The following is a 14,743-nucleotide window of genomic DNA, read 5'->3' on the forward strand; positions in this document are numbered from 1 at the left end:
ACAGTGGGTTTCCATTTATGGAAATTCATTAAAAGAAGCCCACACAAAGTCTGAAATAACCACTTGGTTTGGGAGTTCCTTTTGTGATCCCTCGTCATGATCTTTGCCACAAAGAACTATTTGAGGACTACCCAGAGTTAGCTAAACTTCTGGTCAGTTTGAAAACCATGTCAGTTTACAGTTTGTCTTAGCCAAGAAAGGAAACATCCAGGATATATACTATGGTGAATTTACTAAAGATCCCTTGTAGTATAAGTTATGAAAGTTATCAAAAACTGTCTTCCTGTGAATGTCAGTTTATTTGATTTTTTGTAGTCTTATATTACACCTCCTCTCCCCTTTTCCTCCGTTCCTCAAATAATTCATTTATTCATTCAACAAGCACTTATTGAAACAATTGCTATGTTCTGAGAATATGGCTAAGTGGAGTTGAATAAGTTAATGTAAGCATGCATCCAAAAACCCATTCTGATGTAAAATACTCACAAATCACTGCAAAGCAATTGGAGGCATGAAAGGGGAGAAAGAAGAGCAAGAAAAGACTCAACAGAGAAACAGGTTGGAAATTGTGAGGGGCACTGGTAATGAAGAAGGAGAGAAAGGAATAGGTATGACATGCTGGCTGGTTGCATTGGGAGGGAGTGGTGCTAAGAAGCAATTGAAGAGCACATCCATAAATTCTAGCCAGTAGGTATGTGGTGTTGCTATTAATTACTGACAGCAGGAAGAGCCAACAATTCTGGAGAAAGAGAATGAATTTGGTTTGGAACATCTATTGGCCTTCTATATGAGACTCAAGTGATGATGTCTGGTAGACAATGAAAAGTATGTATTGAGAACTCAGGACAGAAAAGCAGCTGAAGACACAGCTTTCATGGTTATGAGCACATAAATTGCTCTAGAAGCAGAGAGACTGGAGTAACATTACCCAAGGAAATTGTATACAAGCCAAAAAGGACAAAAGTGTTAACCCTTGAGACTTATAAACATTTGGTGAGGTAGGATGAAAAAGCGAAGGATTAAAAAAAAAAGATAACACAGAGAATTTTAAAAAGGGTGCTAAATGTATATACACTATGGAATACTATGCAGCCATAAAAAGGATAAGTTCATGTCCTTTGAAGGGACATGGATGAAGCTGGAAACCATCATTCTCAGCAAACTATCACAAGGACAGAAAACCAAACACCGCATGTTCTCACTCACAGGTGGGAATTGAACAATGAGATCACTTGGACACAGGGCGGGGAACATCACACACTGGGGCCTGTTGGGGGATAGGGGGCTGAGGGAGGGATAGCATTAGGAGAAATACCTAATGTAAATGATGAGTTGATGGGTGCAGCAAACCAACATGGCACATGTATACCTATGTACCAAACCTGCACATTGTGCACATGCACCCTAGAACTTAAAGTATTTTTTTAAAAAAGTGTGCTAAATGGGTAAGTTCTGAAAAGTGTACAGCGTGGCAATTTGATCAATAAATAAAAGCACTTTCAGCTGGGAAACCTGCATTTAGAATATGCATACCACAATTCCAAATTGAGCTCCACCACTACTTAGTAACCATGATCTCACCTCTACAATGAGAATAAGCCTTATTTTTACCAACCTCAATACAATTATTATATTTCAAATCAATGAAGGGACACAAACTTGGTAAGAAATAAGGGTCAGACTATCATGAGACTTATTACACATACTAATTACACAGGAAGTAGGAAGTAGAAGACATTCCAAATCAGGCTCATTTCTAGAGACATTTTGAAGGTTCTTGTTCTGCATGAAGTAATACACCTAAATTGTGCCGTAAGTTCATTATCTACCCTGTTCTTGTCTCCAGAAGAAAAGCACCTTGGACTTGTTGATAAAATTAGTTTCAGTATCTTCCCAATTGGCATCATTTTCTTGGTGTAGAACAAATGATTCAAGGTAATTCCATGACTTTGTTTAGAAAACTCAGCTAGAAAATAATTTGTCTCCATATTTCTTAAATGCTTAGCATGGTGTCTTACACATGGCAAATATTCAATATATCTAACTTTTCAAATCAATAGACATATTGATTATGTATCATTAGGATCATTGGAATTATACAGATACAAATAAATATTCACCATGTAAAGGATACATTTGCAAGGAGAAGCACAAAGCCTGCAGTTTTCTCATCTGTAAAATGATAGTGATGACAGAAGTTGCCTAAAGGAAGAGATTTTTTAAAGCATCTTTCATCTCACATAGTGTTTTGTATGTACTGTTCCATTTGTTCTTAACTTCCATTTTAAAGGTGAATGTGTGAAAAGATCAGACAATTCATGGGAGAGGTTTATCTACTGCTGCCAGTTCCCCACCTGAGAGTCTACCACTGCTTAATAGTTTTCACAATAGCCAGTTTGGCCAAGGATTATGTCTCTAGGTAAGGCAGGAAGGGCAAATGAATTAAATCTGTTCATCTATACAGACCTGATTTGCTTCCAGCCGCTTTCCTAGGCGAACCGGGGAAAAGAAGCACAAACAATTATGATTTATTAGATGAGTCACTGGGCCAAATTCCACACAATTTTGCTTCCCTTGAGGCTGAAGAATTGTATTCAGGTAAAATTTAACTTTCAGTGTAATTTTTGTTCCCTTCAGAAGCTTCCTTTAGTTGTCTGATGGCTTTTAAATTAATGAGCAATACCTTGTTTCTGTTTGGAATCAATCATAAATGTTAGGTTGAATTTGCTTATGATGTTTTTTGCTTCTTCAGGGGAATTTTATAGACAATTAATATTTGACAGATTAACAAATGAAGGCAAAAAAATCCAAAAAAAAAAACAAAATCTCTGAGAAAAGAGAACTTGTAGTGCAGGGAAATGCTTAAAATTTTCCGAAGAAGATATACAGAAATCGCACATATTTTGACTCACAGATCTTAGTGTTTCTTCCTTTGCACCTCTGTTAGTCATCAAATTTGAGAATTAGCATCAAGTTTGAAAGCCAATTCAACAGCAGGGATGGCTGAATTTTTCACTGTAATTATCTCATTCAGGCCCACCTGACAAACACAAGGGTCGCACCACTACCTCAGGGTCTTCCAGCTACAATCCCTGGCATTCTGGCCCAGAATTGGAAAGATATTTTTGTATGTTGATATTTTTGAACATCAGTTTTTTTATTATACTTTAAGTTCTAGGGTACATGTGCACAACGTGCAAGTTTGTTACATATGTATACATGTGCCATGTTGGTGTGCTGCACCTGTTAACTCGTCATTTACATTAGGTATATCTCCTAATGCTATCCCTTCCCCCTCCCCCCACCCCATGACAGGCCCCCGGTGTGTGATGTCCCTCACCCTGTGTCAAAGTTTGAACATCAATTTTTAAATTCCATTTTATTTCTACAGTTGCTTTTCTTTGAAGGTAATGCATTGCTCACATTACCTTAGGAATCCTTTTGGTTATTAATGACCTGTATTGAAGCCCAATCAATATATGACAATGGACAGCTGATGAAAGTTAGATACAAAAAGCCATGCAGTGATGAAATGGAACAGAAACTAGAAGAAATGGACTAAAACAGAATTCAAGCTAAACCTGTAGATATTGACTGCATGTCTATGATGTGTGAAACATCATATTGGAAGCCCTGGGTGATATGGCAAATAATAATAGCTTAGTATACTATATTATTATATAGTGGGCTCTATACTCAGCCCTTTGTTCACATGCTATTATCATCCATCCCCTGCAACCATCTCTAATGAGATATGATTATCCCTGTTTTACATATAAAGAAACCGAATCTCAAAGAAGTTGAGTGACTTTTCAAAGGTGTCAGAGCTAGCACACATTCAAGCTGGGATTTAAATCCTATCCTGTCTGAACCTAAGCCTTTAACAACTGACTTTTCCCTCTGGGAGCTTGCAGTTATGAAGAAGATAGACACATACATGATCAACTACAATACAAAATTCAATATGATTTACTATCTATCCATCTACCTACCTACCTACCTATTTGACCATCCGTCTGTCCACCCACCCACCTATTCATCCATCCATCCACCTATCTTCTCATTCTGGTGAATAACTGCTTCTCCCTTCCTCTCTTGTCCTAAAATACAGTACTTTACACAACCTCTCTGGAAGATAGTCCTATGAGATTGAGTAATCAGTTGTAATTTATACTAAGCAACAGCTTCTCAGTAATTTGCTCCCTTGAATTTGTTCTTCTTCCTTTTCTATGTTACTCATCATACACTTATTCCTGCATCCCCAGGATAGCACTTTCTAAAAGGTACTAAAACAGAAAGTTTTTTGTTTTATGTTCTGTTACCTAGGGAATCTGGGCTCATATCCACTAAGGCAAGAGCATTTAATTGCAAAAGAAAAGAATTATGGTAAACACCTGAAGGTGAAGGAGGAGCTGAAAAAAGGATGAGAAATATACTGAAATCACTTCACCCAAGGATTTGACCCTCATGAGCCCCATCCTGGGCATTCTTAACCCCTGTGGAAAACTCTGGGTTCAGGGTATCCACAGAGTGTTTCCTCTGATTAATGGGTATTTTTCACTGGACTCAGCTAATAGATATATACTAGTATAGAGAGAAAAATTTCTCAGCTGGATAACATTAGGGAAAGTTACCTAACTTCTCTGAACCTCAATTTCCTTATCTCTGAGATAGAGATACTAATCTCTGCATCATAAGCTTTTTGTGAAAATTAAGTGACATATGGTATGTAAGGTCCAACTACAGTACCTATTCTAAAAATGATTAGCGTCTTTCTATTTTTTGGCTTCCTCCTTTTGGTTTGGCTTAAATGGGTAAAAGTTGTAGATGAAGATAACTGAACTTCTACAAAGGAAGGGTCAACTGGAAGCAATGAAAAGCATGATCCCTGTTTGGTTACTGTCACATAATAGGGTGTTTGATTTGGAGTCTACTGTTAAGTGTCTGTTGACATTCCCACTTTGCAGCCCAGCTAACCCTTTATGTAATGTACATTTTGAATTTTCAAATTTTCAGCAGCAGAAGACAGAAGAGATCCTTCTTCATGAATCCTTCTAACAGTAGCTTTGATGAAGAAGGATTTGGAGAATCTAAAATCACAGATTTAGTCTTTTGGGGTTTGTAAATGTTCTTTGCAGTTGCTTACCCTCAATGATCAGATATAACTGGGATTTGGCTACTGAATAAGTCAAGGCTGGTTGGGTCTTATGTCATGCCAATAAACAACTTCAACCATCTCACTGGCTTAAAAACAACAAAGGTTTATTTCTCAGACATAGTAAAGTCCCTAGTTGGTCTGCTGAAGACTCTTACCATTGTCCTCTGTCCAGGACATAGGATGACATAGCAACCAATACCTGAAATATTGCTGATTTGCTGTCAAGGAGGAAAAGGGAAAAAACAAACAACTTTGGTAGGGCTGTATACATCAACTATTAAGTGCTCTAATTTGGAAGTGACTTACATCATTTTAACTCATGAGTTACTGGCCAGAACTATTCACATTCTCCCCGACCCCATCCTCACCAGGAGGCTAGGATACACAATCCCACCAAGCTTCTGGAAGGCAGAAGAACTGGGAACAACTGGCAAAGAGCACTAACAAGTACATCATCCTCATAAACATTGCTCATGCTTTCTATTGGCATTTATTTTAGCACAATCTAGTTTTATTTTTTTTTTTTTACATTTTTTACTGGATATTAAAAGAAGAGACAGGAAACAGAGCGTGGGTGCAGAGGTCTCTGTCTATCAGCCTGGTGTATTATTCAAGTGTAGTTGTTAATGGTCATGCCAACCTACCCATTATCATGCTTATTCTGCCTGAAGGTTTGACATTTATTCCAAAGAACGGTGTGCAGTTGTCAAGTACTTCCTTGTGAATACAAATTCAAAGAAAATTCCACTCAATGCATCTAAGGAGACTGCAAGTGACCATAATTATATCTCTTCAGTAAGTCCTGAGGGGATGTCTTGAACCTGGCTTTTAACTAAATGGGATATGAAAAATGCGCACATTCATAACTTCTATGCATACTGGCTAAAGACAAGAAGAATGTGTCTCAGAATGGGAAGATCTTTTTTGGCTTACAAGAATAATTTTTGACTCTAAAATATATAAGTCATACTACCTAAAGTTAGGTAACATTTCAAAAGCTGCTTCATCTTGTGGTCTCACTGATTTAAATAGAATTTCTTATACATGAACCAACGGGGCAGAATAAACTTTGACAAAGGCAACAAAATAGAATATTTTAAAACATTCCTATAATGTTTTTTATAGACAAGTCTGATATTTCCATGTTTTGAGCAGGAAATAATGCACAATCGTATGTGTGTGTCTGTGTGTTTAATTCAGATGGCAAAATCTTTAAACTACATCAGACCTTCGACATATGACCTATTCTAACCTCTATTTTAGAGATGCTGGAAATAAGACACATAGAAGTGATGTCACCCATTGGAGCTCAGAGACTAAATAGAACTGAGAACTTTGGAACCTGGCTTTTAACTAAATGAAATATGAAAAATACACACACTCATAACTTCTATGCATGTTGGCTAAAGGCAAGAAGAATGTGTCTCAGAATGAGAAACTCTTGCCTCTCACCATTGCCATTGCAAAAGTATTGTCACCATGACCCACAACTGAATTGTTAAATTACATTTTTTGGTGATGATGGTGGTGGTGAAATTGATGCAAATTGATGGTCAAGAGAATTTTTTAAGGAATAGAGTGCTGATATTCATATTTCTAAGAATAAAAGAAATCATTTTTTTTTGAACAAGAAAGTAGTATTACATGGCAAGAGAACTGAGGTTTCTGGATCAAAGACCAGAGAAGAGAACTGGATTTACTAAAGGCAGCCACAAAGCATAGATGAGTCACCGTCTTGTCTTGAATCTAAATTCATCTTGACACCTATTTTCCTATTTTATTGGTGATTATTGAAGAGGCTGTTATAGAAAAGGTCCAGTCTGAATTGGAGTAAAAAATCTTAAAGCTATCCATTTTATTTTTAAAGATCATGGCTTCAAGGAAATTAAATATTTTAATAGGTATTAAGACTATAGATCTAGAGAGGTGAATTTTTTAAAACATCACAACAATAAAGTGGTAAATCAAAGCCATTATCAGCACATTACTTTTTTTGGAAGGGCTTTAGAAATGACATTTCATTTCCTCTTGCATCCTCTATCCATTTACGGTGTGGCTGATTCAGGTGCTTCTGAGAAATTGGGGTGAAAAAAAACTCAAGCACCTTGGAAATTATGCCAACTTGTAGCTGGAAGGAATCATTTTAGTGTGTCTGTAGACTGTCCTAGCCTCGGAACATTCATTTAGAGAGGCCAGGTAAATGTGAGAGAGAGTGGGTACCACTCAGTTTCTTAGCTAATGTGTTGTAACACTATTCTTATCCCTTACAACTGTCTAAAAGGATTCTTTTTTTAGACTTTCTATGCTAGTTACCCCAAAATATTCTGTGGTAGTGAGTTCCAAAAACTAATTACATGTCACATAAAAACACCGTCCTTGTATCTATTTCAAGTTGGCCATACCTCACTCTTTCTTCTCGCGTAGATAGTTTACGGATGTTCCTAGGATTTCCGATTCACTAGTTCCTGCTATTGTGGGTTGCTAAGTTTTATTTTGATTTTTGTTTTCTTTTCTAAACATGGCTGCTACTGCTGTTCATATTTGCATTTTGTTTACCAGACTATCGATATCAGAACTGTGCTCTGGGGGCGGCTTCACACTCTTCTCTCTTGGCATGTGAAGTCATCCTTCTCTATGGCTCCAAAAATCTTCTCTAAGCTGTTGAGACACATTTTTTTTTTTTAAATCTCCAGCCCAGGCTTCTCCTGCATTCTGAAATATTTTATATCTAAATGCCTACTTGACATCTCTACTGAGACATGTTACAAACATATAAAATTTATCAAACCAAAAATGAACACTTGATGTCCAAACCCACCATCATTTGTTCCCCACTCAATAGCTGTGTATACCTGTATTCTCTACTCAGTAGATAGCACACAGTCCCAACTGGACGGGAAGGCCAGAAAACTGGTCCAGCCAGGCTTAGATTGCACTCCAAATATCAATATATGAATCTGGTACATTTTTGTTACTTGCTTAAGAATGGGCTTTCGTGAAGATATTGACATGAACCTTTACAGTAGGAATGTATAAATGTATTTAAAATATTGGTCAGGTGGGTAGGGTGTTATGTGTATCTTTTCAAAGAGATCAAAGCCAACATTAGAAGTGAACTATCTGGCAGTAAGCTAAATTCTGTTGGAACATCCATGGAAATTGCCAGTAGACTATCCAACACCCTAGCAAATCTCTTTATAGCTCCTTTAACTCAGGAAACACACCTTATTGTCATGCACTATGGAGACCTTGGGGCTACAAAGGAACAAGATGAAAATCTGTGTTGCAAAGAGCCCATACTTTGCCACAGAGGTGGTGCTATCCCTTAGGAGAAGTTCTAGGAATCTGCGGGGATATTTCTCTGGTCATAATGACTGTATGCTGCTGGACATCCTGAACAATAAAGAATAATCCCACATCCCACACACATTCATGTCCTATTGACCACTGATAGAAGAAATCTAAGTAAAAAAATCTATTATCTGAGTCCAGATCGGAACTCCATTTTATATACACACAAAGTGCTTTTTGCATAATTGTTACACATACTTAATTTTCAGGAATTTAACAAGATAAAATTTGATAGAAGATTATTAAAATTTGTTCTGTTTAAAACTCTAGCAACATTTGTTCACCATTTCAGAAAATCATAGCACCAAAGCCAATGCTGACCATGTTTTTGAGTCACCAATATTACACATGTTCCCCAGTCTTTATTCCTAGTGGTGTGTTTATGGCAATTTTACAAAAAGATGCCAGCACATCCCTACTTCTTTAAGTCTTCTAGTGAAGCCTATTTTATTATAAATTACTTTCTTTCTATTACTCCTTTATAGTATAGTTATGCCAGTATATTGATTTTTAAAAATTATATGTGTAGGTAAAATATATGCCCTCTGAATTTCATTTCAGGAGAGCAAGGAGGTTGTTTCAAAGGATTTATTGTAAAAGTGCATGAAAGAAATCTGATATAATTGAGAACTACTGCCCTACAGGGTAAACCATACAAATATCCTGATAATTTTGGCATCTCTGCTCCATCGTAGCAACATAAGGAGCAGCTAGACATCATCAGTCAAGGCTTTAATGCAAACATAAATTTTTGTAAGATCACTGTTTCCCTTCAATATATTCCTCAATCTTTTTTTTTTCGCTGCAAAGGAGAAACTCAAACTAAAGGAAATGCTATCAGTTAATCAGTTGCTAGGGAAAATAATGCTTTTTACAAAAAGCTTTCACACAAAGGGAACATGCCAGCAGTGGGGGGCTGAGGGTTGCCAAGAGTAAAACCCAGCAGGCAAGTTAGTCGCTAGGAGAGCAAAAATACCTGAGTGTGTGTTTAGTTCCTTTTGATCAGCACTGCCATAGCTCTCCTTCTAGAACTAACCGGATAAACCATCTGGTGCAGAACGCTTACTTCCCCAATCAATGGAATTTCACAGCTGTAGTTTCAGTTTACGAAGTAAAATTTGAAACTAGATTGAAATTAGAAATTGTGCTGGAGGTTGCTAGGTGACCCGGGCCAGGAACGTTGCTATGGACAGGGATCAGGACTGTTTTGGATTGAGGGTATGTCAGATTTTCCTAGAAACTTCAGAGTATTCATTCACTTAAAACAAACAAAAAAACAAACAAACAACAACAAAAAAACCACTGGGGGAGGGAGAGGAAACCAAAATAACAATAAAACAACCAAAAGCCCCCAAAGGCATTATCCTACAGGAAAACAGACCAGACATTTTTCCTGAGAAAAAAATAAATCTACCCCTCCCTGCCCACTTTTCCACCCCAACTCCTAGTATGTTAACATGAATTCAGAACTTAGCTTTGAGAAGTTCAATGGATGGTTCCGATACTATATGATGGGAAGTTTCAGCCATCAGTTAAAACCTAAGCCTGAGTGAAGCAGAGCAGGCCTCTGCTTAATTGCATTAAGGAACATTCCAGAAAGTCCACGTCTATGACATTAGTACTAATGACAACATCCCATCCCTACCTCCTTCTCTGCTTGCCTCCCAGCATATCCTCTGCGCTCACAAAAAGAACCTAGAATTCTATTTTGCTACACAATCTTGCCTTCTCTCACTTCTTTGGTCTAAGATGCCTGATTTTAAATCTCCAACAATGAAATGTCATACCCCTCCTCCAGGATGACAGTAGATGGCCATCTCTCCCTCCTCTGAGTATCATCAGCACTTCGTTTACATAATTCGCTTGGCTCTAGATTGTCCTAAAGTTAGTTATCTGTGAACATCATGCTAGGAGCTAGTGTTGATATGAAGCAGAAATTTTATGTGGGCATCTTAGATATATGCATATCATTATTATCATTTTATAGAAGACAAAACCAAAACTCAAGAAGTAACTTGGCCACAGTCATTTCTCAGGTAAGTTGTGGTACTGGTATTTGATTTTTGGTCCACATAACACTGCACTAGTAACTTCCCTTATAAAGTGCTATAGGGCAGAATCTTTTATATTCCTAAGTCACCCAGTAGTTTCTTTTTTGCAACTCTATATACACAATTACTTGCCCAATATCTGCTTTCTCCATTAGACTGTGGGTCCATGGTGAAAGGAATAGTGGCCATCTTGCTTTTCACACTGTCCTGATGCCTAGTGCTAGTGGAATGCCCATTATAAAGAAATAAATATCTGTGGTGCTTCTAGTTCCTACAATGGCACCTTGGTTTTACAAAAGGGCATCTGGACTCTGTGCAAATACAAAGTGTCCATTTGCAATCATTTCCAAAATAAAGTAAGTCTCAGAAACTAAAGAAAGGGGAAGGAAAATTCTTCCTATATATTTACTGTGTTCAAGACACATACAAAGTCTTCTCTTCTGATAATGCTGTATCGTCTAAAATTAGTATTATCTACACGTTTGTCTATCTTCCTGTACAGACCGCATATACAAAATATTTTACTATTTATCATTTATGGATACTTCTAAGTAGAAACGTATATTATTTAGTGGAAATCCTGAAATTTAGCTCATTGCTAGTATGTTTATTATTAATTAAATCTTTGACAAAATAAAAAGGGCTAGGAAGAATAAAAATGTCCCCATATTAACAGCAGGGTTATTTATACTAGCCCATAACTAGGATGATTAAATCAATTGTGGTGTGTCCATACAATGGAATACCATACAGCAATGAAAATGGACAAATTATTATATATCCTACAGTAGAGATGAATCTCATAACAGAACTTTGAGTGAAAGAAGTCAAATGCAAAAAATTGAATGAATTCCATTTATAGAAAGTTCAAATACAAGCAAAATTCATCTATGGTGTTCAGATCAGAATACTGATTGTTCTGGCCATGGACATAGTAGTGATGGGAGCTCCTGAGGTGCCGATAATATATTTCTTGATCCGTGTGCTAGCTCACAAGTGCTCACTTAGAAAAACTGCATTAGGCACTTATGACTTGCACAATTCTCTATGTGTTATATTTTAATAAAGGTTCACTTTTTTAAAGCTCTCCATAGTATCTCTAGCAATGAAGTTATACACAAACATACACACATACATACATACATACATACATATATATTTTAACATTTAACATACTTATGGGTAGATTCCTATCCAACTTACCTGTTCTTTAGTGTCTTTACTATTTATTTACTTATTTATGTTTCTGTATCCTAGGAACTAAGTGGAAGACTACCTAGCCTTCTATTCATTATTTGTGGGTTGGAGGTTGAAATTCAAACATTTACTCAAACACATCCAAAACACATATGTGGCTTAAATATGGCTTTTCCTAGCCTTGCATAAATGTCTGATTCATATCTTGATGTACTCTACACTCTAGTGACATAGAGAAAATAAGTCATTGGTCATAGAAAAACCTACATGCAAATCTTATTAACTTGATCAAAACCTAAGCTTTAAAAAAAAAAAAAAAAAAAACTAAGTCACAGAGATTCCTTTCTTTTCCAAATGACATTTTAAAAACAACTTTTAGCCCTATTTAGTGAACTTCAATTATTTAGATATGTTTTAGAACATAACATACTGCCAATATTCTCCACAGTATATTGAAGTTGAGAAGTGAAATAATTTTAACAATAAAATTTTATTAAAACATTAAATTGGACAGTTAAGAAGTGTAAGTGTGTGTGAGAGATCTTTTCTCCTAATTTTTCAGAATTTCCCATAATATTTGCATTAGAAAAATCTATCATGTCATATTCAATGTATCCAAATTATATTCTCATTATAATGGTTTTAAGAAGACTAACGTCTTCTTCCAACTTACTCTGAATCTAAGGGACCACTTCTTTGCCACTAATAATAAAAGTTCAAGTTCATTAAGCAAAGATAGTGTGGACTACGTGAGGGCGTTAATATTCTGAGATGAAGACAGAAGGTTAATGACTAAAACTCTCAAACAAAAAGTTTCTCTCTCTCTCTCTGTCTCTCTCCCTCTCTCTCGCTGTCTTCCATAAAGTCAGCAGAAACTTTGCAGCGTAAAAGGACACCCTAGGGGAAGCATGGCATAACTTGAAAGCGGTTTCCTGCTCCAGCCTAACCCCAAGCCTCTCCTGGGAGGGAGCGAGTGGAGCCTTCTCCCCGCTGGTCCGCTGGGAGGTCGGGAGACCAGGTGGCAGCAGCCTCTCCAGGCGCCGGGCACCCGTCGGCTGGCCCAGGGACTTACCACGAGCGCGCAGCACAGCAACTTGTTCATTGTGGTCCCCGGAAACCTCAGGCGTTTGGAGGCGGCGGCTGGGCGAGCGCTCCGGTGCGTCTCCGCAGCCCGTGCGCTCATCACGTTATATATAGCGTCCCGGCAACAGGAAGTATCGCCTGCCTTTGATCAGTCATTTTTCTATCCTGGACCAAACTTTGCACCTTTCTTTTTTAGGAAGCTTGGGCGGGAGCGGTCGGGGGGGGGGGGTGCAGAAAGCTCCAGGGTTAACGCTTTCAGGGCTGGGGTGGAAAGGATCCCCCAGGGAGGTGGGGCGTGAGGGGTGGGGCGGTGGTGTCTGGCCCCTGGGAGAGCAGGGGAAAAAAAAAGCCACCGGGCTGAGGAACAAGGCTGCTGCTGTCTCCGCGGGGCTCTGAGGTTTCCCGGCCCCTTCCCGCCAGCGGCCAGCCTCCTGGCAGCCCGGACCAGCGGTGGGAGGGCTGGGCACACGCTGGGCAGCTGCTGTGCTTGTGTCTCCTCCACCCTGAGAGTCCAATTCAGCCAAGATCCGGACGCAGCTGGAGTGTGTCCCAGACCTTTGTCCTCTCGCTGGGCGAAAGCTGTGAGTTTCCGCCGTACCCGGCTGCCTGACCCCTTCACTTCGGGTTCTGAAACCTCAAATTACAGGGCCCCTCTTTATGCATGGCATTGTCTGAGCCCTGTTCGGGGAGTCCGCAATCATTCATCTTCAAGTTTACATAAGCCATGTAGTAGGAATTTTTCTAACTCATGTCTGGCCCTGAAGCCCGTGCTATTCCGCATTCACTCCTTGTTATCTGGGGTGGTTAGAGCCAGAGAGAATCTGCAGAATGAAAATTGGACTGCCTGGGGCAGGGATAACATTGCGGAGCACTATTTCCTTCACCAACACCATCATCATCAAAGGGCTATTGGTATCGGAGCTTCCTACGCGTTGAACTTCTGGAGTTGCCTCCTCGAGGTCTTTCCACTAGCCTCATGCTATTGACAGAAGTTTGGCACTTTGCTCTAGGGTTCGCTGTCACCCCCATCAATTCCCTGGTCTGGAAGTTAGACTTGATGACTTGTAAAGTGTAGTCTCATTCATGGATTATAGCTCGCGGGTTGCCACTGAAACTGTTTACGGATGGCTGAAAAAGTCCCTGCAGAGCTGCTTCCCCATCAGGGCCGAGTGTTCAAGTTATGTGTCTCCTGAAAAGGGAGAATACTGCCTTTCACCAGATTCGAGGAAAGGAAGGTGAAGAATCAGGAGAGGGGACCCCCGGGGAGCAAGGATGGCCCGCCGGGATCAGAGCATCTGCCCCTTCCAAGGGACTTCCTTCCACCACGAGTTCAAAGTGGATCCATAGACTGTTCCATGCTGCAAATTACAGAAGATGGGGTGTCATTCAGCTTTGTCCTTCAAGGGCCAGAATATAACAGCATGCTGGTTTCTTAAGTGAACTAGTGAATAAATGTAGCTCAGTGAGTGTGGACAAAATTGTACGACTCCAAATCACTCCTTGTATTTTGAATCGTAGTTTTGACATCTACAACCTGGGATACCAACACTTAGACTTGCCATGGGACTCAAGTCAATCCAAGTGTTAGTAGTGAAACACAATATAAATAGCAGTATTATTGTTTTTGTTAGAGTAATGTTTGTCTAGGATATTATTTGAAGGTGTTTTTCTCAGAACATAAAATGATGCCAATATGTGGGTGTCAGATCTTGGAGAAAACTAAGAATTGAGTCCTTCGGTGTTAACCCTGGGAAAGGTTTATGTCTCCCTAAGCCTCATCTATAAGATAAAAATATACTGATATTGCAGAAATGTAAGAGAAAGCAAATGGAAGTGTTTAAAAAACGATTACATAAATGATGGTAATCACTAATTATGAGCATTAAATAAAGTAATGCATGTA

At 38.7% G+C, this 14,743-nt stretch overlaps 1 protein-coding gene across 1 annotated transcript in view; it reads right to left on the reverse strand.

The window, feature by feature from the left end:
* The window catches only part of TNFRSF11B (TNF receptor superfamily member 11b), a 28,309-nt gene extending 15,314 nt beyond the window's left edge, over positions 1–12,995 (reverse strand). The window contains exon 1 of the mRNA XM_032760324.2: positions 12,830–12,995. Within this exon, the coding sequence (XP_032616215.1) occupies positions 12,830–12,940 (111 nt within the window). The 5' untranslated portion in view covers positions 12,941–12,995. The remainder of the gene's footprint in view (positions 1–12,829) is intronic.
* Between the last annotated feature and the right edge of the window lie 1,748 nt (positions 12,996–14,743).

Source organism: Hylobates moloch, unplaced genomic scaffold, assembly GCF_009828535.3.
Source record: "Hylobates moloch isolate HMO894 unplaced genomic scaffold, HMol_V3 SCAFFOLD_9, whole genome shotgun sequence".
Lineage (NCBI taxonomy): Eukaryota > Metazoa > Chordata > Mammalia > Primates > Hylobatidae > Hylobates > Hylobates moloch.